The 24,509-nt window shown below is 39.7% G+C and overlaps 1 protein-coding gene across 3 annotated transcripts in view; it reads right to left on the bottom strand.

Annotated features, from left to right (window-relative positions):
• Positions 1-24,107, bottom strand: part of b3glcta (beta 3-glucosyltransferase a) — a 70,439-nt gene extending 46,332 nt beyond the window's left edge. The window contains exons 1-2 of one of the 3 annotated variants that reach the window (XM_055012155.1): positions 23,884-24,107; positions 12,085-12,128 (exon numbers count right to left, since the gene is read on the bottom strand). In XM_055012155.1, the coding sequence (XP_054868130.1) occupies positions 12,085-12,128; positions 23,884-23,944 (105 nt within the window). In that variant the 5' untranslated portion in view covers positions 23,945-24,107. Of the gene's footprint in view, positions 1-12,084; positions 12,129-23,579; positions 23,777-23,880 lie in introns of those variants that run through there. The other 2 variants (XM_023262884.3, XM_055012154.1) reach the window with 2 other exon arrangements.
• Between the last annotated feature and the right edge of the window lie 402 nt (positions 24,108-24,509).

Raw genomic sequence — 24,509 nt, 5'->3', positions numbered from 1 at the left:
TGGTTACAGGGAATCGCAGCATTTTGGTGGCAGTTGCGTGAACGGGCTTATATATAACCTGCGATATCAGCACATTTAGAGCTCTACCAATTTCCATAATAGAGTACAACCTATTAATTTTTGCCAATTTTCCTGCCCATGAGCAGTTTCCTGTTACTGTCGCGACTCGTTTAGTTTTGTAGGACACGTTTCCTGCACGTCTTATCTTCACAATAATTCGTCGAGTCCTGAATGGAGCGCTTTGCTGAGCACAGAACGAGATGCAGAAATAATTGCGGAAAGTTCAGCAACTATGAAGATGTATTCACTGCAATGATTTGTGTATGTGCGAGGCTCTCTGTCTCCTCTTATTTTCTCAGGTGATCTGAGTTGGAGGTAAATATATGCACAGGCAGACAAGATCATATCAGGGTGATTTGATTCAGTGGGTACATCAGCTTAATTGGACTCAGTAGCATTAGTCATGCCCACAAGGTTTCTGTCTCATCTTATCAGACACTACTCACTTGAAATCATTTCCATAGCTGAAGAGAGAAGTCACCTCAAGGAAAAAAAAATGCATCTCATAAGACAGGAGAATCTGACTCGTTATCAGATAATTACTCTTCTAAAATCTCCTCAACTTGAAAATATACATTACATAACAGGTTATTAGAAGCTGGAGAAACTGCTCAAAAAGTGAAGGCAAATTACCATGAAACAAATTAAAGAGTGTAGAAGTTGTTGTTGTATATGGTCGGTCTGACAGTGGAGTGGCACATGGTTTCTCTTTTTCTTTTTTTCCTTCTTCAGCACAGCTCGCCTTTCAGGCAGAGAGGAAACTGTAAATCACTGTACTGTGGCTGTCAAGCAAAATAAAATCCAGACATCTATTGTGATGAATTAACTGCTCCGTCAAACGTTACCAATTATATTGATTTTAAGCGTGCAACAGTTTGTAATGCATGTGTGTCTACAGCGTGATTTTATATGAATCTGAACAAGACCTAATGTTTAGTGACAGGTTTTTAAACGGGTTTTAATGAGAAATCTCTACATCCAGACAGTCCTACAGTGTGAGACATCAATTTGTAACGTTCTGTCTCTTTGCTGTGTTATTTTGTCATGAACTCTTGTAATATTGGCTGTGTGAGTGGTGCTTCCTCATTCATTTCAATTAGACCACTGTTGTTGGCTCAGCGGGGCTCCTGACGCAGCTGCCTCCGGCAAAAAAACTCTGGGTCATCTGGCCAAAAAAAAAAAAAGAAAAAAGAAGAGCTGAACCTGGCTCAGGCGCTTCCATCACAACTCTGGTTTGGCATTGGTGTGAATGTTCAATCACAGGCAAGTGCACATTCTTGGCAGATTACTTTTTATAGTCACTGATCGCTGATGGTGATGGAGGATAAAAGAATTGTTGCTGTCATAACTGTCCACAATCCTGTGTTACAGCATTACTAAACCTCCGTGCAGCGTTTTTGCCCTTCAAATTCGCTCAACCTGGACTTCTCGGATCATATTTCATCCTCTCACCCATAGAAACGCCTCCACAAACACTGTGTGCTTGCTCAAGCTACTTGGATTATGTACTTATTTTATACTTATTTTCAAGCTTGAGAATGATTTTGTGAAGTTTTACACACAAGATGCAAAATTAACATTCAGCGCACTATAAATGAGATGGAAATATCTTCAAATTGTATCACATTATCTTCATTTTATCTGTGGAAGTAAAATCCAAAAGATGACAACACTGAAGAGAAATTAGATCCAAAATAAGCTTAGAAATGTTTATTTTATTGTTTCCGTTGTTGGCTTACTGACCCCATCCTATTGTACTGATAATAGATTTTAGGCAATATAAACCTGGATTTATTTGCAATGCTTTCATCGATATTAGGATAAATACAAAAAACCTCAACATAATACAAACAGCTGTTACCTTCCCCCTGCTATGAATAAAAATTCTATAAACTTAAACTGCTGTAGAAATGATTTTCTGCTCGGTCGAGCCGGAAAAGTTTTTGTATATCAATAAAAGCAAACTGCAAAATGCAATGGAAACATACAGATGTTGAACCAGCGTGCTACTTCCGCTAAAGCTTCCGCTCCACTGAGGAGACGATAAATAGCGGCAGAAGGAAACATCGAATCTGTGTTGACCGCAGGAGGAGACTGCAACCTTCCTCAAAATAATGCACAAAACAGAACACAAAAGCCATCTTGCCATAATGTTTTCCGCATCAGAATCGAAAGTCTAACTGGTCTCATTATGCCATCTCTATGAACCTTTTTCTTCTGCAGAAGTTTAATGCCACCCCACTGGAGGATTGGAGCTTACAATCACCATAAAGCAGTGGATAAAATGTGCATTAATTTCCATTTTTTTTGTAAGAATTTGTTTAAACTTTGCTCAAATTTGTGCTACATTAGTGTTGATGGTTTATTAGATGGATTTTTGTCTGTCTATGATCAACAGCAAGGTGAGCGAACATCATTTCTCATGAGGTCTTCCCTAAAAAGCTTTAAAACCCCGCTTCTTGGTCGCACTTCATAAAGTCTCTCCACTTGGGTGACACAAGAGCTACAAATCTTTCTCTGCTAAATGATCTAATATTCCGCAGGAGAGTGAACTCTGATGAGGTCCCATATCATTTTTACCATTACTGAGAGATTAATTAGTCTCAGCTCACAGAACCCGGCTCCTTTTTGGCCTTCTTTGCTTCTGCACACAGGTAACGCTCCCTTTAATCCCATCTGACAGCAGGCTGTCAGCCGTTTGCGGCGGGAATAAGCCACAGATAGGTGTTAAAAAGAAATTGCTATGAGTCTACACTGTCCATCTGAAGGGGTTAGTTTCACCATCCCCTGAGCACTTTTGATCTGAGGCGCCGCAACGCTGATGCAGACAGACAGAAAGATTGTGCCTCATGTAGTTTAACCTCAGAACAAAGGCGAGCACCGCGGTGAAGGTATTCTCAGCTGAGGCATACATGTGTAAACTCCTCGAGATCGACGCTCGGCCCACTTCATGTGGCGGTTATGCAATCAAGGACACCCACAATGACAGCCCTTTGATGCCCGCCTTTGATTCGGAGGCTCTTCACATACATACACAACAGAGCTCCTGCCCCTTTGCTACATCTCTCCGTCCCCCGAGGGCACAGACGCTTCACTGATGTGAGTGACCAGTCAGGTCGCATTAGCTTTCTGTTCACTGATGGCAAGAATGATTCAAGGTTGCAGGGTTTCGCTGTATTTTGACATGTGAGAGGAAAATGTGTGTGATGTTTACAGAAGTCGCTATGAACTGCCGAGCACTCCAAGCACTATTTTCACTCTATATTTACGACAACAGAGGAATAAAATGATTGAAAATTGTCACCTTCATTTTGGCTTTCAGATCTATTGAGCGGTTTTAGAATTAAAACATCTTTTGTGTCCCCTCCTCCATGACAGGGTGCCCAGAGAACTGACAGATTCAAATTTCCTTTAATACTCATTTTTCAAACAGAAGCAAAACCTTGTAATGTGTAATGACTTAATGACTTGAAACGTCTGCTGCTTGTGAGAATCAGCGGGCTATTCTTGTCAGGTTTTCTTCAAAGCCCCTTTTCTACATTTTGCTAGCTTCAACTGAAAAATTAGGAGGAGAAAAAAAACTACTGTTAACAGCTTGTTGCAGTTAACTTGCTATTATGGATGCCAACCTGTGCCACCCGCGTGCACAATGTGGAGACGAGGGCTGCGACAAATAGCTATTTTCACTGGTTGACCATCTGCTTATTATTATTATTATCATTTTCTAAAAAACACAACTCCAGGGAGCTCAGAGTGACTTCTTGTGCCTCATTTTTTCAACTAAAACAACTGAGTGTATCCAGTTTACACTAAGACAAAACAGAAAAGCAGCAAATCCTCACATCTGAGAGGTTGGACTCAGATGAAGCTTGGCAACTTTAGTCATTATTTTTCTTGGAAAAAAGGACTGAAATGATTAAACAGCTACTAATTGTTCCAGCTCAAGAGAGACCAAACCTGACAATGTATTCATCAACTAACAAATATTGCCTGCGCAGCCGGAGCCAGATGAAGCTTATTCCTCTGCGCTGCGGAGCCCTGTTGTTGTCCAAAAAAGTATTTAATATGTCAGTGAGTAACCCAGTGATCCACTGCACTGGGTGACATGCTCCTATTTGACAGTCAACAGAAACAGACACTAAGGTTTATTCTGAGTCAGACCCACATTCACAATCCTGCTGCTATAAATTCTAAATAGTACACCAAATATGCATTTATACGCAGCTGAAAGTAGACCCTCAAAACATGCACTGTACACTCCTGTTTGTGTAACATTTGGGGAAAAAAACTACAGTGTTTTAGGAAATCAACCTCCATGTGGAATGCAAGTATAAATCTTTGTGACTTGTTTTTTGAAGTTCTCAGTAGGAACTGAACGGCTCAGATGCAACAGAAATGGTAGAAAAGTCAGACGGTATTACGAGTCTGACTGATTGAAGTGTTGGTTTATGTCTTTTCATCTGTGAAGAGCAAGGAAAAAAGAGAAGATGGCCAGTTTTGTCTTTTAAATTTGCCAATAAAACAATAATAACCTAACTAATATATAAATTATGATAAGAAAAGTTACACCAGACAGCTAAATGTACATGACAGGTGTTCTTATTCACAGCAGCACTCTGCCTCAAACACAAGAAGAAAAAGTAATCATGCCGTGGGGATCTCCGTGACAGATTCGCTCGATGTGGATTTGTTCTGCACGTCATGAAAGTCCCTTTACTTCCTGGGAAGAAACAGTGCAGTGGAGAGCAATGGGAGATATGAAGCTGTCTAATGTTAGCTAATGCTAAGCTACATCACTGCAGCTGCTGCGACTCATTTTAACAGCTAACAAAAACAAATGACACTCAGTAATTACATGTATCCAGTCAAGTTAACCTTAATATGTAATTAACGGGCATAAAAAATAGCTTTGGACAGTATCCATAGCAACAACCATCATCCATTTGATTAAGAACAAGAGGCTCGGCTTTATAAATAATCCAAAACAAAAGTGAATGAAATGAAAGACTAATGCCACCACATTTAAATTTCACATTTGCAAAGTAATGTAATTAGCATGATAAATTACAAAAGGCTGATTATTTAACTCTTGCCAGCCTGGTTTAATCTTCAGCTTTACATTTCAGCCACATCAGAGCAGTTATTTATGCACCAAGGCTGGAAAAGGGCTCTTTGTTCTCTGAATGTAGTACAAAACATTAAACATTTGCCAAGCTCCTGATCTCCTGACCTCAGATTTGTAAGAACAGCTTTGGTTAGTTCTTCTATAGGTGCATCGGCTGCGTTGTTTTCTTCCTCTGCTCATGTGTTCGAGCTCCCCTCTATGAATCAGCCCCAGATGTTGTGTCTACGTGTTCTTCCACTGATTGAAGCATGTGTGGTGCACAGCTTACAATATATTTGATCATTTCTTGAAACAAATACAGTATTCGCCTGCCAAGATCTTATGAACATTCTGCTTGTTTTTATTCATTACTACCACCCTCTTGTGTGGTTATTTCTTCCATAATTTTGCAATTTCTCACTCAGTGAAATAGTTCAGCAGGGGCACTCTCACTTAGTTGGAAGACCGTCCTCGCAGGGATTCAGCTTTGTTTTTCTAAGCACAGGAAAACTGTTGCCAACAGAGGCGACCAGACCGCGCAAAATTGTTGACAGTGGTCCAAATCTGGTTGCCCTGGACAACACACACTCGTTACTGTCAAGCCCCGCTGTGTAAGTTATTTAGGGTCACAGTGTGCTCCATGGCTCCTACATGAGAGGGCTGATAGATGTTGTAGAGCACAATTTAGTCAGGAAAGTTTAGAGAAAGGTGTCGGTGCCACATGAAAACATTGGGATGGTATTTCAGTGTTTATCAGAAAATATTGCATGTTGCTATAAATGCGGCTTACATGAGCCTGGTGAAAAGGCTATTAAAGGACAATAAGTTAGGACAAATGTAGCTGGGAACAAACAACAAACACATAAGCTGAATAATTAATCAATTTAAAAATGTAAATGGTGATCAAATTTGCAATTAGCAAATCCCAAATGCTGTAGTTTAGGACATAGATTATGCAGCATATGAGACCAAAAGGTTCAAACAGTGAATCAAATTTCCAATTCATACTGTCCTACTTGAGTCAAAGTCACACTTTGCACCATTACGTTTTTGATTTATTTTACAGTAAATATTGAACTGAAGCTTTTAAAAAATATATAAAATCAAATTGTAACCATCAGAGAAATTAGATATTATTCCTGAATTGCTCAGTCCTCGCAAACAGTCAAAGTAAACCAAATTAGTGGCCATGATTCTATGATTATTTCAAAGTAAATCTACTTTTTGCTACAGTTTGTCTTAACTTTTTTGAAACTTTTTTTTTTATTTTATGAAAGACATTCTCTGAAAATTTTTTACCTTGTTAACACATCATATGCTGGAAGTCTATCATGCATGACATTAGAAATCAGTGTCATGACTGAACATTTCCACCTTAAAACTGCAGTGACAGTCTCAAAAACTCAGATTCTGGGGTTTCATATGTAACAAACCTAAGGAGCCAATCTGATCTGCTTGCAGGATGGAGCTTTATGGACCATTATTCTTTTCAGAATTGGTTACTGGTTTGAATCTAATGGCTGAATTAGTGCAACATTACAACTTGCCATTATGTGGACCAGTTTTGCAGTATTTCATCTGAGTTATAGGTGGGCTGGTGTGCTCGGGCTGCAGCGAGGGAGGAAGGGTAAGTGGAGACAAAGGTGGGGACTTCACAGATCTGCACATTATAGAGAAAGCAATGGAGTTCCATTTCAGCAATTTAAAGGCAGACAAGGATTATTTTCTTCAAAAAAAATTTCTGGATATGCAACTTTGATACACAGATGTGCTTACAGGAGTTCAATCAAGAGCTTTTAGTTTAGTGTTGACATAAAATCATATTTGAATAAAGCAATAACGCTGCTGTTGGATCAAGATGACTCAAAAACACTAACTAAAGAATCCTCCTTTCATGTATCAGCAAACACAGAGTTACCACCAGTTTCCCTAAAAAATAATTCACCTGCCATGTATGAAAAACTCTAGAGGTTCTCTGAGAAAACTTTCTGTTGGTCGAGATTCTGAAGCCTGTCAAAACACTGTACAAAAATTTCAACGTCTTTGCTGTTTCATTATCTTTTAGAGAAAGACATTTTTATCTCCATGATCCAGCAGCTAATACAGAATATTCCCGTCTTGTTGAATGAGTTGCCATTGAGCTGAGGAACGTGAATTAACACAGGATATTAAATAAATAAATAAATCTCTAAGGGCATCTGAAAAAGTTACTACTTTGTGCACTATAAATGGGAGTGGGGTCAATACACTTCAGCTGCTGGCCATGACTTGGAAACTACAGCGACAGTTGTTTTCACTTTGTCTCTTAATCCTGGTAGCTGCTGTCATCCAAACAGAAGACCCTAACCCTGAAGCTGACTTTAACGAATCTGAGCCAAATGATACATAAATAATACAAATATATTGTGATTGTGCTCTGAAATGCACAGATGTGTTCCTTTATATCCAAAAAGTATAATTTGTAGGATTGGGCATAATTCAAAATACTGCAACTCCTGTCATTTGGATTGGATTGCACTTGACCATACTGCAGTTTTGATAAAAGCTAAATTTGCCATCTGAACTCTAAACTGTTTCTGGACATTGTTAGCTCCTGTCACATTTTCCTTACTATTGGCTTACTTTGAACTGTAATGTAAAGTTGTGCACCTCTATGGAAAGAGCATAACCATTATAATAATCAAAAGCTGAAATCCACATGTACAACATTTTGTGCTCAAGGCTACCAATACTGGAAGACATAATAGTGACTGTTTTAATCTGCTTCCCATTTGCTCTGTGTAAACACTAATAGCAGTTCAGCTGAAAAGTCACGAATTTTTAGTCAGAGGACTGTTAGTTGCAGTTTAGTCACTACAAGTTTTTTGGTTACGGCAAGGACTGCAGAACTTTTTTTCTTTTTTACTGAATCTGGTTAGAGTAAATGGTTTGTTTTTGGTGAATTTTTCCAATGAGACACATAGAATAAAGTGATTTTGATGAAATACCATGATTTTAAGCTTATATTTAGTCAGATTTTCCTATAGAATGCAGTCACAGATGACTAAGTCAAAGACCACTGGAGAGTTTAAAATGTGAAGATTCTTTCTTGTTTTTCTTTTGTTGTTTTTTTTCCCAGTTTCTGACTTTGACAACCCACCTGAGGGACAATCAAACTATTCAGCCCAGATTTCTGACATCTCCCCACAGACAATTTGTTCTTGCTTTGAACAATAAATAAAAATCTATTGACAGCGGCCTTTAAAAAACTGTGACATTATTAAGGGGTGACTAATTGTGATTTAGACAAAAACAAATTGGGTTAGTCTACTAAGAGTACTAATGACGTGCTTTCAGCTAATCCTGTCGGTGTTTTTAAGCGCCGCAGGTTTTGTCAAAATTAATTGGTTCTAAAAAAGATGTTGTTTGGCTGGATGCAGATGAGTGTCTCCTGCCTGGAAACTTTGTCACATTTTTTGTCCAGTCGCTGCGGGATCTTCAGGTGAATACTGGCAGCATTCCTTCAGGTTACCTATTTCAGAAAAAAAGATTCCGTCTCTTCTGCTGATCTGAGGTCACTGCAGAGGAGATGAAGCGCCGATTCAAACATCAGACTGACACGTCTCCTCTCGAGTTTGATTTTCTTCTAAACAATTGCACGAGGTGAGAGGATGGGGAGGAAAATGAAAACCTGTTTTTGAATGCAGTGACAGGCATTTCAGCTGCACCGGTGATGTCTGGAAGAAAGCACAACCTCCAAACAGCAGTGAAGATGCTACTGTTCAATCAGACATGGTGAGGCGAATAGATGACGTTGTTAAGGAGCAGCTCTTTCCTTTCAGCGCTGGTTACCAAACAAACAGCTGCAATGCACTTAAGATTGAAAGCAGCCTTCAATAACATGAAGATGTGTAACTTTAGAAGGACAAAGGCACTTAGCACTACAGGTGGTCACAGTGGCAATTAAGAAGTCTCTAATCTGAGTGAGTTTTCAAAAATTTGATGTAGTTTAACTGCAAACTTGAATAGCTGGGTTGTTCCTGCCTGTGGAGCAGACCTGGTCTCATCCTGCAGCCTAAAGTGAACCCAATATAAAATTAGCATTATGTAACTTAGCGACATTTAGCCTCAAAAAGCACACCAAGCAGCTAAATGACTCATAAAGCTCAGCACTTTTAGCTACTTTGCTTGTGTTTTTGTGTATGATATATGACTGATTGTTGCTTTCCCCCCTCCCACATCTAGTCAAATCACCAGAAGCTGATCGCTTTTCAGAGTGAAACTGCCTGTCTGAACCCTGCGATTTCTTTGAAAAGTGTCTCGGACAGATTCAAATGCAGCAGCGTCATGAGCATATGTAAGCTGAAGTTTTTCTCTGGTGTTGCGGGACCGTCAGCGGGAGGTTTCTAAGTAATTTCTCACTCGGCATAGTGCCCCTCTATGCATCCTTTCACTATTCCTCTGAGTACACAAGATCAAGGCACTTTCTGCTTATATAAGCAAAGTCATAGTACACTCGTTGTTTAGGCTGTTTATGAAGCCCCGAAGCGACAGATAATCACCGTACCTGTGCTCGCCTCTGCCAACCTCTCCGAGTCATTCTAAGTTCAAACCGATGCCAGTCATCAGAGGCTTCCGGCCATCTTCAAAGGAGAAAGTCGGCTTGGAGGGTCTGTGTTTTACATATCATAAGCTTCTCGTTGCAGAGTTACATGCAACAAGATTGATCAAAGCAGAGGATGTAATAGAACAAATCTTTCCTCCCATTGGAAGAGAGCAGTCAGGAAGGAACAGGAAACCTAATACCACTTGACTGTTGCTTTCATTGCATTCTGAGATCAGTGTTGCTCACGTCACACACTGCAGTAAGCGCCGGCAGATTTAGCCAGATCTGAATCATGATACAAGTCCAGCTGTTTGAAGCCAGATAAGGAATCCTCTCATATGCAGTGCCAGATGTTCTGCAATGACCATTTGGTCTGTAAATCATGTGAAATTAACTCTGAACAAACAGGGCTGGATTGAGTCAATTGCATACAAAACATCTAGACAATATAGTTTATATTGCTGCTGCTGATTTTTCCAACAAAGTCCATCATATTTGGATTAATTATCTGTTTTTAATCACCTTAACAGCCAACTTTTTTTGTCCAGATCACATTTTCCCATCGATGCGCACCTGTTAACATCATCACTATTTATTTCATAGTAGCATAGAACACTGCAATCATTTGCTACCAATAAAAACAATCTTGCAAACCTATTTCCTTGAGGCAGGAAGCAGAATGATGTTTGATTTGGACTGTCCACACTGCAAACATAATTAATTTGTGAACTAAAAGACGTGTATTGCATAACTACAGTAGACTACAAGGCAACTTTGTGCAGTGATTAATTGTTTTACTCATAAACTTCTTTAAATCTGGCATTAATAAGTTTTGCTTATTTTTGATTCCACTAATTTAAAAGCATGTGTTGCAAAATGTTGTGTATGCAGATGAGTGCCGTGCCTCCCGCCACGTCCCTGACTCTCCCTAACTAAGCCAGAGCGCTTCCTTGACCTAAAAATTTGTATTCCTTTCTAATTTGTTAATGTTGTTCTTCAGCTCAGGAGATCTAAAAAAGGGGCAGCAACCTGGTTTGCACTTTGTAGTTGGGGCTTTATTTAGAGACCAACACAAGATAAACATTGCTTAATAAAGCAAACGTCATGTATTCATGGTGTAAAATTGGCTCCCTGTCTCTGAGAAACCTGTCAACATTTAGCGATTCTTTTGGAAGTAATTCTAATCCAGCAGGGACCCTTGATTGAGAGTGCATTAAGAAACTCATGGTATGTTTGGAGAGTGAAGAGGCCGCTGTGGTCCCGTGGTAACTAGGCAACACTCACCTCACGAGCTCTCAAAACCACAAGCAGCCCCATTTTCGGGTCAACAATGGAGGAGAAGACAGAAATAAACGTTGAGATGTTTTTCTGATGCTTTGTGCCGACGTTTCAGGGCAAAAAAATGTATGCATTGTCGCAGTTTAGGAAATAAGAAATGCCTTAAACAAGTTTCACAGCTTTTAGAGCACATTAGACACGGCCTATTCCTGGTTATGTTTTCATTCTTGTGAAAACTTGGCTCTCTTCATTCTCCTAATGGATTTTGTCTTCTTAATGGTCATTTAAATCTTTGTTTTATCACTCTGACAGGCAGCTGTCTAATGGCTGTTATAGAAAAGGGAGATTATGCTTTGACTGAGCATCTTTTCATTGCACACTGACAATGTGGCACCATTATTTCATCAGAAAAACTGCTTAGCTTTTTTTGTTTAGAGGCCAGCATCTTTGTGTTCTCCTCATGAATACAATCTGTGTTGTTTTTGGGGTTTTTTTGTTTTCTACTTATATCATACTGGAGGTTTAGCTAAAGACAATTTCTGCATCGTTTACAAAAACATAAGCAAAAACAAAAAAGTGATAAAGCCAAAGCTGGAAATATCCTCAGTAGAGAAAGAATTAGTTGACATCTGTAAAAAGCAAGACAGTAATTTACCATTTCTGTGATGCTAAGCACCTCTGCCAGGAGGCTTACTGTCAACATCTTCTCACACCAATAAGAAGTAGAGCAACCGAAAATGTTAATTATTTATCGAGCAGCAACTACAGACTACAGAAAATGCGCGAGGCAGAAAATCATCTTGAACTTGAGGAAAGAGGGAATGGGCTGGAGTTGGAGGCCAAATCAAACTCTGACTTGGCCAATAATGAATTCATTGAAAAAAAAAATAGCATGATTTTTAATTGCAGTTGGTCTGCAAATTAAAGTTTAAATAGAAGTGAGAAAAACCATGAACTGAATGACTAACACCAGCATGGAACTCAGACCATCACTAAGTTTCAAGACTCTTTTTCACACAAGAAATAAAAAATAATAGGGGTCAAAGATTTTTCTTACCTGTGAGCTTTTTCCTGAGCTGCCAGCAGCAAAGTTGATGTGAACTGAAAGAATGGAAAGAGACTATATTATTTCAGATAATGGAGCTACGGCAATGAATTCTTTCAAATTGAAGCATAAAGTGTCTCCTTTTATCTTCAGACTTCACTTCTCTTTCTGAAAGCTGTCCTACAAAGACAGGGCTAAGAAAAAAACTGTTTTATGGTATTATATGTAGGAAAATACATTTAAATAGATATTTCAGAGCTTTCACTGAGTCACCGTTGAGAGCATACTTCACCAATCGTCCATCTGAGTTTGCAATTAGAGCCCAGAGAGCTTCTATCCAATTACATTGCCATCGATTCTCGGACAAGAAAATCTTCGCAGAAAGATTCCCAGGATGTCAGATCAATACATCAAAAACAGCAGGATAGCTAAGAATCAATTAATACAGCAGTTTGTATTAAATCAGTGTGCCTTCACTTCAACATCAGTCAGCTTTAAATCTGACTTTAATTAGGTGATACAACGGAGAAATAGTTAAATTTCTTCCCTTGAATCGCAGCAGCAGCCATTAGAGAGCAGCTGAGAGTGCTGATTAAAACCTAAAAGTGGCCAATATGTTTTCTAGGAACAATCCAGATGAAATTCCTGCTTGAGTGCAATATCCAATATAGAGAATCCACTCAAAAAGAGTCCAATATGGCTGTGCATATTTCATAAGATTGATACAATATCTGTAACTTTGCTTTTATGACCCAGTCTGCACTAATTTGGTCATATATTAATTCTATCCATTGCAAGGGACCCTCGACTTAAATTATTCAAGGAGCAGAGTTAACTTCAAAACACTTCTGTGTGCAAACCCTGAAATAAAGTCATAAGTTCAGAACAAATGAACAGTGTAATGAACCTAATTATTTCAGTCATGAAGGCGCCAAACACAACAATGGATGCAAGCCTGTTTTCAAACCATCCAAATTTGCCAACCGAGTCGAAAGAGTTTTATTCTTCCATGTTTGTTTCAATATGAAGATGTATAAAAAAAAGTCTTCAAAAGAGCAAAGAAGCAAAATGCCCACATTAGAGTAGATTACATCTAATGTTTTAACAAAGAGAAAATCTGATTTTCCATCATTTCTGTGATTCCTCACATAAACTGAGACAACACTTCACAGTGGTTCACAGTTAATGGAGTGTTTTTATGAAGAGGACAAAATGAGACAAATGGAGGGGAGACACAAAAGAGTTATACGATTTGTGAAATCAACCAAAAGCACTCCAAAATTTGAACAGAGAAATAATATCATGTTTCTGCAGCAAGCGGTATCTTATTTATTGCATCTCACTCGCTAGGATTTGCAGTGATTTCAATTTTTGCTCATTTAACCAAATATTCGCAATTATAAAAATATTATTATGAGCAGTCTTCAGTACTGAATTGACTGCCAAGCTCAACTTTTAACCAAACATCGAAAAGGTTGACAACTGTATAAAGTTTAAAAACCTACAGCTACAGTATAAAACAGAAGTGAGTGCAGTCTAAATTAAACGTCAGCACCTAACTGTAGTTGCATTGCTTCTAATATGAACAGGTCTTGTGGAAAATTAAAAACTACAACTTTAAATTTATTCAAAACACAGGTACCATTCACCTCTAATCACTGAGCTCTAGATATTCTATTTTTTTCAATACTATCCTATGTTTAAAAGACAAACTTGATCCTCCCCGGCATGGAGGTTGTATGTTTAGTGCAAATTTCTCAATGTCATTCATCAAACACTATTTTTTTCAACTGTTCTTTGCTGGAGGGGCTGTGTTTCTCCACTGTTCTCTTCCAAAACCCCAACAGTGTTGGCCAGGTCAGAGTTTTCACTTCTTCAGTCTTTGAAACTCTTGCGTGAATTTGGCAGAGTGCTTCCTTTATTGTTATCATGCTGGAATGTTCCTCCTCTGCCAAGCTTCTGCAGACTTGGAATCATCTTGTTGGCCAATATTTTGCTATAACCACAGCTTTTCATTGTGCCATCTATAAATACAATCTCCCCACATCTTTTGCTCTCATGCACCCCCTATCATTATACTACCACCTCCGTGCTTCACTGCCAGGACTATGCATTTACTGTGGTAGTCCCAACCAGGTTCATGCCAAACATAGCGGACCCCATTTAAAAAGCAAATTTATTTTGATTTCATCTGACCGTAGAGAGTGCTATTAATATTCATCAGGCTTCTTTTCATACATTTTAGCAGAGTTTAATTTTGCCAAAGAGCAAGCAAAAGGTGAGGTGTTTCTCCTGGATGGCGTCCACAAAAGCTTAACCTTCACATTGAATCAGTGTCCTTCACACTGTCTGAGCTGCCACAGAAACTCTGATTTCGATTAATAACCCCTGTGGCAAGTGTGAATCACTTTCTTATCTGTTTTTCTAGAGCTTGTACAAGTACCGTACTGTCTGTGGAATCATTTTAGGATGATGACCACTGTGGCTCTCATTTGTGGTACTATGGCTCCTTCCATACCTCCTGATTAATGCTGCAACTGTCTTTAACTGACTTTTACTTGGTCTCCCATCTTCCTGTATCATTTTCCACCTTTGTGAAGTCTCGTACAGGATTTTTAAAAATTGTATCTGATAATTCTTTTCCACGTGGAGCCATGATGCAAACATGCAGATAGACACAGCCCAAAGTCCAAAACTGATAAAATTCTGGTGTTCACAGCTCAGTTTGTAACCATGTTCATACAGTTAAGCTAATTGGAAATACCAATAAAAGGCAAAAAGCAACATAAACACAAAATAACCACAAAGATATACAAAACATCAAAAAATAGAAACAAAACCAATGCAGAGAGACATAAAACAACCACATACAGATAATACATCCACAAAGAGACACATAATGACCATTAAAAAGACTGAAAATAACATTATAAGACACAAAACCGAGACAAAGAAATACAAAACCACAATAAGGACACACAAAATAACCACAAAGAGACTTAAAACAACCAAAAAGCAACATAAAGAAAGACCAAATAATCAGAGGCACAATAACATTATTAATTCAGTATTTTCTGCTTTCAGCTTCAAAACCCTCATTTTTCCCAACAAGAATGTAAATACTTAGTTTTGTAACAAAAGAAAATCAATTTCTAGACTTTTGAAAAGCGAAGTTTGAAACTCAAAGCCAAAAAAAAACTATTTCCAGTTCCAAGCCTTGTTGATTTAAACTGTTTTTGTGCTGCTGAATTATCTGCTCAGACCAGTCATCACAGTTGTTTTCTAACTTGTGGGTCAGTTATCACAGTTGTTTTCTCTTTTGTCGCATACATTAGGACATGCATTTTGAACACAGTCTTTCTGTATTTGTTTTTAATTGCTCACAAGATGAAATTGTTTACTTGACGTTTTATTCAGTAACTGAGAGTTGAAACAAGTATGAAACATTTGAAATTTAGCTAATATTTTACAAAGGCGTTGTCACTTCTGTTGTATGGTGTATGTAGCAACTGAGCACCGAGTACTTTATCTCTGAATGAAGATATGGTTGAAAGCTCCTGAACACACAGGCATGTGGACATTGAGTGGAAATTGCTTTATGCGGCTGTCTCAAAGGGCAAAAATGATTGTTTTAGTAGCGAACCATCCCTTCAAACTCTTCCACAAAAAAAAAGAGTAGCTTATATCAGAGAAAACCGGCTCCTAAGAGGGAAAAAAAGCCCAGAAATAACGACACTAAAATGTACTATTTAGAAAATCCAACAATTTGCAGTACACGTTTCCCTTTTTTGTTTATCAGTGTCGAAAAAAAGCCAGATAAACCCAATTTAGGCCAAACATAATCATCTAATGTTCGTAAATCCTACGTGTCATGTGAAGCTCACAAACACAAAATCAGATCCAGCAGATCTTGAGCTGTGTAGAGCGAGCAGCGAGACTACATCTTCATCTGGCATCCCAGTGTCTGGTAGCATTAAAAATGCAACATTTGGCATGAAGCGAAGGTTCCTCGAGGAATATGTTCAAGTTCACAATACATTCTGCTACATCTGCTCAAACTTCCCATCTTTCCATGGCTGGCTGTGGAGCAGGAGAGGCACAGAACCACACAGAGAGGGAGAGGAAGTCCCTACATAATGTCAGGAGTGCTGATGGGAACACTCCATCTCATCGCCTCCTCAACCGGCATAATCAAGTCTATTGTCTTCAACTGAGCCACACCGAAGGGAAGTTGCTAGCTTTGACTTTCGAAATTCTGGACATCCCTTTATATGATGAAAGCTGTAAATGGTTTAGCTGAATCCTTTTCAACATGCTGCTCAATTTACATCGTCATTGTAATAAAAGCAGATGTCCAATGCAATTAGCCAGGAAACACGGTGCTCGCAGGAAATCAGATTTGTGTCGACGAATCTTAGGAGAATTCAAAGAATTTGACTAAGCCAAAATGTATACAAAATCACAATTGTTTTCTTTCGAGGTGAACAGTTCTGCATGGTGCCATTTCCTCTAAGTAAACTTTTTGTCTATAATGTGAAAATGATGGATTCAGAAGCAACGGTTTGCTTGTTTGACAGCTGGTCAGTGTGTGACGTAAAAGTCCATTCCATCGAGCACTTAATGAGCACTGGGGAAAAAAATGGAGACACCACATGAAAGTGCTTTGAAGTAACTAAATCGCATTAACAAAGGCAGCTATGCAGGTGTATCATATTAATTCGAATGCAAATGAGCAGTAAGTGTCAACTTTAAAGGAGCTCTGATAATCACCACATCCATGTGGAGTATTCAGAGCACAATGAGGCAACTAAGGGCCTCCAAACACACTGAGCAGCGAAGAGTCTGAACTGCAGCTGCACTCCATTTGAAAAACAATGTCATTTAATCTGGCAAAAACAATAAAATCGAAAATCAAGTTAGCTTCAAAATGCTGAAATATATGGCAGGGCTGCCATCCAGAGACCACTTCTGAGACCAGTGCAAAAACATGGCCAAGTTGAGGGCCATTAAATCTGGATTCAGCTCTTACCAACCTCTTCTGAAACCACACACAGCAGCTCCAGCCCTCAACTTTATACAAGAACTCTACCTGTGTGGCACAAAATGGCATAAAGTGCCTGATGAAGACAGCCGAGCATGCAGGGAAATTAAATTGAAGATGAAAAAATGAGTAAATATTCAACTTGAATTATACAGGCAATAAAAAAGACTCATTTGGGTTCCCATGTTACTTGATCTGAAACATTAGTGTTTTCAAATTTAACACAACGTGACTATACTCATTTAAATTTCATGGCAGCAGAGATCTTTTGCAGTCCTCCGTTGCTGTAACATCGGCAGGGATTGCAAAAAGGTTGACTGTAGCTGTCTCAGTATACCTGGGAATTACATCCATGTTGCACTATTACAGTTCTATCCAATAAAAATGCACCAGTGCAGGAACTAGTCTGCGGTACAGAGAGGGAGAAAGAATATTGGCTAAACTGGGTCAGTACTAGTAGGTTTTATGGCTTAATTTTTTTATGGTAACAGTAATCATGATCTCTCCTAAGTTCAGTCTTTGTGTGCCTATTGCATAGTGTTAACTGTAAATTAACTACAATCCACTATCTGTAATAACCACAATCCTACCCAAAGAGTGACCATACTGGTGCTGCTGTGCACCAATATTCTACAGTGAGAATTTCAAGAATATTGGCACTGAATGAAGAAAAATGTTAACACATTCTGCTGGTTTTGCAAAATATAATAAGCTACAACCCTATATAAAGCCTATAACCAGACAGGAATGCAGATAAAGCACTGCAGCTAATTATATTTTCATTATCAGTATAAAAGAAAAATACTGTTCAGAAGATCTTTAAGCTCAAAATGATATCTTCAAATTGCTCATTTTGTAAGATCAACAGTTCAATGCATACTCCACATTGAAGTTGCTTCATATAAAAGAGAAAAATCCTCACATTTAGGAATCATGGACATGAGAAATGTTTTACCTAAAATCTGATTATCAAAAAAGTGCCAGTTAATTTTATATTTGTTATCAAATTGCTTTTTCAACACATATTTCAACATTAACCTGCTGCCTGTGAAAATGAGATGTAATTTAGGATGTCATTTTCTGATCTTATTAGTGTCACTGTACATTTCAGATGTGAAATCAAACACATAGCTGTTCAGTTGAGACCCACCTTTACCTAGAGTATACCATGTAAAACATACATCAATCTGCCACAGCATTACAACCCCCTGCTTAATACTGTGAAGGTCCCTCTAGTGCCATCAAAACTGCTCTGACCCATCTGAGCTCTGGCGGTGTCCTGTGGTGTTTGGCACTGGGATGTTGGCAGTGGATCCACAGATCAGGCATGGATGCTCGATTAGAATGGGGTGTGGGGATTTTGGGGACCAAATCAACACCTTGGGCTCTTTGTTGTGCTTTCTAGATCTGTTTCCTGAGCAGTTTTTGCATTGTGGCAGGGCATATTGTCTCATTGAGGGAGACTGCTGCTATGTGCTTGGTCTGCAACAATGTTCAGGTAGGTGGCAAGTCCCAAAATAGAATGTACAAGAATGCCAGGACCCATGATAAGCAGAACATTGCATTTTTATGAGATGATCAATGGTATTCATTTCACCTGTCAGTAATTTTAATGTTATGTTTGATTGTATTTCTCAGCTGCCTCCCTAAAAATAGTTTTCCTGTTCGTCCTACACTGAAGGACCTGACAGGTGGACACAGTATATTGGTGAGTTTGTTCCCTGGGGAACAAAAACGACATAATCCGGCTTAAACATAGTCTTCTGTTGTTTAAAATTCCGTGAAGTAAGCCCTGGAAAAATTACCACACATTGTGGCGACAGAGACAGGGTAAGCTATTACAATAAAAGTAGCTCTTCAAAGGGTGGGCACAGATGGCACACAGTTTGCGATGCACATACAATTGTAATAATGCATTTGATTTGTATTTCTGACAACTGCTCCGCAAACTGTTTGGCATGCGAGAGGCACAGGCTTCATCTGGGATTGTGTGATATTAAATTTAAACTTTCTATTCTGGCTCATGCGGCACCAGCAACCATCCAGGACCCATACAAGCAACTCCTAACCCAGTTAGCGCTAAGAAGCTCTGTCTCTGAATATAGCTTTTTGTTTAAATACAGTTTACAGTAAATATTTTTTAGTCAACGTTTTAACTTAAGACTCTTAGTGTGCGGAAATCACACATTTTGAGAGGTGCCTTTAAATGGTAATATTAATTCTAGGGCTGCAGCTATCGATTATTCCATCAATTACTGGGAAAATAAATACACTGGCCTTTTGAAAGAGCAACAGTCAGTATACAAATAAGATTTTTTTTTTAAAGTGGAAATAAGACAATTGTATTTTTCATTGCATTCTTTGATCGCCTGATATCGAAACTGAGTTCTATACATATTTAAGTCTCCATATCTACAGACAAGATAAGAAAAGAATCTAAAGGCTCCTCTAATTGACTCTGCACTTTACAAGCCCTCATCTCTGCTAGCAATCATACTGATTTACATTAAATGCTGACATTAATATTACTTTGTGTCAGATTCACTCTGTGGACTTCATACATCAACAGGATGCTTTTCCTGTGATGGTGAAGCACTGAAATTGTGCTACTGCAGTAAGGCTAGTTCAGTTTTACAACAGACGCACTGTACAGTGTTAGTTATTTTTCTGGCATTAAATGATCCCAAACTTTAGCCACTTTTTGTGGTTTTCTCTGGCATGTCTCTCGTCTTTGCCCCTCATTATTTTCTCACCATTCTGCATTTGGCAGCAACCACAGTGAAGCTGCATATAGTTGTAAAGATGCTTCCAAGCAAAGAATTAGCATCGCTGATTTTTGAGCAATCCAATGACTCGACTTAACTAGGCTGGCTTAACTGGTTTATGTCTGACTGAACAGCATGGATTACAAGACACTCTCTACAGTGGCAACACAACTTTCTGTCTGTAAGTGACATATATTTTTGCTATTGGGTGCCTCTGCCCGGCAAAACTTATGCTTGCAGTGAACGGAAAACCTAATTTTGTCTTTAGTTTTCCCCCTGGATAACATCCTATATCACAGTAGCAGCCTACACTACGTATGATCACAATTCCAATATATTTTGCTAATGAATTAATTACCCTTCATTAGGTATTTCTGACCATTTTATGACATTTTATACAATACACTTGTTCCGCTGCAGACAGTTTTGTGCACTTTATGCATGCTGGTTCACTGTCAAGGCTTATCGAGCCATCATTAACTGCATCTATGCTTTCCCCACTGTGACAAGTCAAAATGTCAGCTGTGAAAAAGCTCTATGAATGAGAAAAAATGATAATAACCAATAAAGAAATGAACTCTTAGCAGCAGCCCTGGCTCACAGAGCTGCAGCACCACCCATGTTGGCCCAACACCTACAGCCAGAGAGATTTAAGGAAGAGATACGGCACGATCTGTGAGAGTATGCAAATTTAGAATGTCCTATGAGATACCATCATGTTACACCTTCCTGCTACCACTAAGCTTTTGAGGACTGAAACTTAATTAACGGTTGTAATCAATGATCTAAACATCGAAGGCTTCCATCTACTCATTTGTCCCTCAGCCAAAAGCTTCTCATTCAGGGCAGCGTTGCACAGACAAGCTCACAGAAGAGACTTTATCACATCGTTTAGCTCTTCTTGTGGGATCCTCAAGACCAGTTAAAGATACACAATAATCTCTTCAGTATCCTATAGGCTGAATCTCACAGAATCTTTACCCGACGCCCAAGCCGCTTCCAGCTGGATCCTCACATCAGTGATTGGACCCCAATGTTCTCCCGACCTCCTCACCCTGTCAGCCACACTGAGACCATCCAGCCAGCAGAGAAAGTCAACGTGGCTGCAGTCTCATTCCTTCAGTCACTTTCCCAAAACCCGTGACCGCAGCTGACGGTCAGAACAAAGACTGTTGTTTGAGAACTGTTCTCTGTAGCGCAGCTCTCTCATCACCACCATCACCCACATCGATCTCACAGTCCTCTTTACTGTCACTGAATTGAGATGTCAGGGTGGGGGGAAGGAAGAGGAAGGCATCTGAAGGGAAAATAACAATCTCAAACTTAAAATACCAAGACAATAACCTTTGAGATGTTGGTCATCAATCACCTAACAAACTATTAATATTAATTTATTACTCCGCCAAGGAACGCGGCAGAGTTGTGACGCTTGGCGTACGTTTGTCCGTCTGTTAATCTGTCTTTCTTTGCACAATGTTCTTCAAAAACGGACTAACGGATCTGGATGAAATTTTCAGGGAAGGTCAGAAGTGACACAAGGACCAACTGATTAGATTTTGGCAGTGATGCAGTTTATAGTCTGGATCCATGGATTTGTTAAAGATTTCTGTATCATTGCGAGATAGCAGCACGGCATCACTGTAACTATGACAAGTGAACACTACGTCAGCTTCCTGCTGACCATCACATGATTGCGATCCTACTAAAAATCCACCGCTGCGGACTTATCATGACTTACCCGTCGCAAATCATACAACAACTGAGCAGCCTTGGCGGAGTACTGCGCTGTCTGAGTGCTTTTCTTGTTGCTAAAGTGACCAACGTGCAGACTAAATTGAATAAAACTGGTGCAATAAGGATCATCTCCAACCACAATACCTGCACTGTTTTATTGTTGCACCACATAAAAGCATCATATGCATCTTTGTCAGGTGTTAAAGTTGAAGCCACACAGCACTCTCTCCCCCAAAAAGTGCTTTCTTTACATCAACAAGCAAAGGCAGACTTTGTGAAGCCACCACAGCCACAATTGAAATGCGCCCCATGTGGACTCCAAAAAACAGTGCTGCAGCCTCAAACTTATAGGCGCTATTCCTCACCCCGACTGCGTCATTCTCAGCTGCAAACCACTCCAGTGCTCATCAGAAATGACAGCTGCTTGAAGCTTCATGGACGGCATCATTGAAAAATTGCAGAGGTGGCACCCTAATGTCATCAAACTGGCCCCTCTCCAGACCTCGGCTGTGCTCTGCTGTTAGGTCCATGAATATTACATACAGGGGGAGCAGACAAGCAGCCTTGTCAGAGTGTGATGCCCAACTAAACGTGCTTGACTCTTTGCCAAGCACACAAACACAAGCTTCACTCGTGCACAAGGTCGATTGCAGCACCGACCATGACTGCCTGTATTGACCAGAATATATTCTGATTCGGACACATTCACAAACTTGAATTCTTGGTTCTAAGTATATGTTTTACAGGTAAACTGAAGCATTTCACCTTTATACATTTTTAAACAAGGATTAACCTGACAGAAGTCTCAATTGTTTAAACAGTTATAAGGAATACAGATAAGAGGTGATCCTCAGTGAAATTTGACACATTTTCTTGCATCTTCAGCAAACTTAAAGGTGATAAAAGTCTGTAAAATAAGGAAAGCACTTTCACACTGCATGAGCATAATCAGGTGTAAAGCAAGCAGAGACAGAATGTAAAAAGAGCTCAAGTGCAGGGTAAAAACTAATTGTCCAAGGTTGAATCAAATTAATAATTAATCAGTGACCACTGGTCATTTCTTGCAGCATTAAGATTCATAGATACTCTGTTCGCCTCTAACCTCTTCATTTATAATCTTATGCATGGCAGTGTTTTGTTATTTCCAGTGTCAATCCCCTGAGCAGCTCATATTTTTTGCAGCACTAACACATTTGCAGATCCTTGTGTATTTGTTTCTTCTTAGTTTTTTTTTTCCTGCAGAGAAGCCAGGCAGACCCTCTTGCTCTCAGCATTTATCTCATTCGGGTTGAGGTGAATCTCCACATGGTACACCGGGCAGATGCAATATTGGTCACTCAGTGCAATTCTCTGCACAGCTGCAGCCACACATTGTGTGCTGAACCCCACCCAATGGACTGAATATGCTCTGTGTGTGCAAGGTCATGCTGTATGAAGAGGTCTTTATTCTCAATAGTGAAATATGTATTGTAGGTAAGGTCTTGTAGTGTTTAAATGTGAAATATTTTACATTTTAGCTATTTAGTTGTGCAATTAAGCAATTAACTCCATGGAAGGAAATAAAAATGTGATTCATGCACAATTTCTGCCACAAGTGTTTGTAAAATGAATCAAAAAGTACAAAAACACTGTCTGAAATTATCTGTAAGTGTGTGAATGTGGTTTTCTTTTCACCCCTTCAGCAACAATAAAGATTAATCACATCACTGCAGTTTGTCAGCTCCACTTGTGCTACTAAATTCCCAGCGCACATCCAGAATGAGGAAGGAGCCTCTAAATTGGAGCAGCTGTTGGAGGAGCATTGATCCTCGGGCTTCACTCCTGCCAGAGCCCCGCCGATGTGTCAGGAAGAAGCGACACCGCTTGTGGCTCGTCGTGGGGGGACAGATTCCACGAGAAACGGCCTGATTTCCCACTAAAGAGCACCCAAACCTCCTCCCCTGAAACCAACTCTCACTTCAACTTACAGTAACTGCTCTGCATAAACCCACATGGCAGCCGGTGAGCGCAAATCGCCTTCCAACTCCTGAGGAAGTTGAGGCGGATCATGGCTCCGCACTTCTCCAACACTTCTGAAAATACGCTCACAGCTCGTCTCCGATTCTGCTCGGAAACCCTGAATTCAGCGCTGCGCCGCCGCTTCTTTTCCAAACACAGGCTTCAGCCCTCAAAGCGAAGACAAACTGTTCAGTGTGTCGGCGTCGTTAGGTCCCTCACAGCTGTCTGAGCCCGCTGGCATGAACATTAGAAAGTAGAGTGAGTACTCACAGAAGGAGAGGAAAAGCACACAGCCTGCCACTTTGTGCCCGATGTGCGGGCTGTTCGACAGCATCCTGGGAGAGCCCTGTGCGCAGAGGGGGAAGCTCGCAGTGCATGGGCTTTCTGACAGTGTTTAAAAACGGACAACAGGGCTTTTCCTTTTCACAGTTTCACGGAAAACGGGGAGTGGGTTTGTGCTCCGGTAGGAAGCCATCCCCACTTTCTCTCAGTGCAAGGCGCAGGGACGCGCTCTGCTGGCGGGATGAATTCACAGCTGACAGGCTGAAGCAGCAGACGGAGAGAAAATAAACCCACATTCAGAAAGATCACTGCTGCTGCTGCTGCCTTCAAGGGCTCTTCTCAGAGTCCTGCTTCTGAGTACTGGAGCTGGAGATACCAACCTGCTCACTGTGAACAAAGTCATCAGTGGTAGTTTGTTCAGAATCATACAGAGTAGATCTTTGTAGATATAAAACGTAATATAAAATCCTGCGAAAGGCTCAAAGTCAGTTTAAGTAATGTTACTTTAACATGAGTGGCATGAGTGGGTCCAAAAAAAATTATCCAGTGAGATTGTTTTCTTGCAATGTCTTTGTAATGAAAAGTTGTTTTCATTTCATATTCCAGGTATTCCTGAA

Source organism: Amphiprion ocellaris, chromosome 7, assembly GCF_022539595.1.
Source record: "Amphiprion ocellaris isolate individual 3 ecotype Okinawa chromosome 7, ASM2253959v1, whole genome shotgun sequence".
NCBI lineage: Eukaryota > Metazoa > Chordata > Actinopteri > Pomacentridae > Amphiprion > Amphiprion ocellaris.
This window is presented reverse-complemented; position numbering and strand designations above follow the sequence as displayed.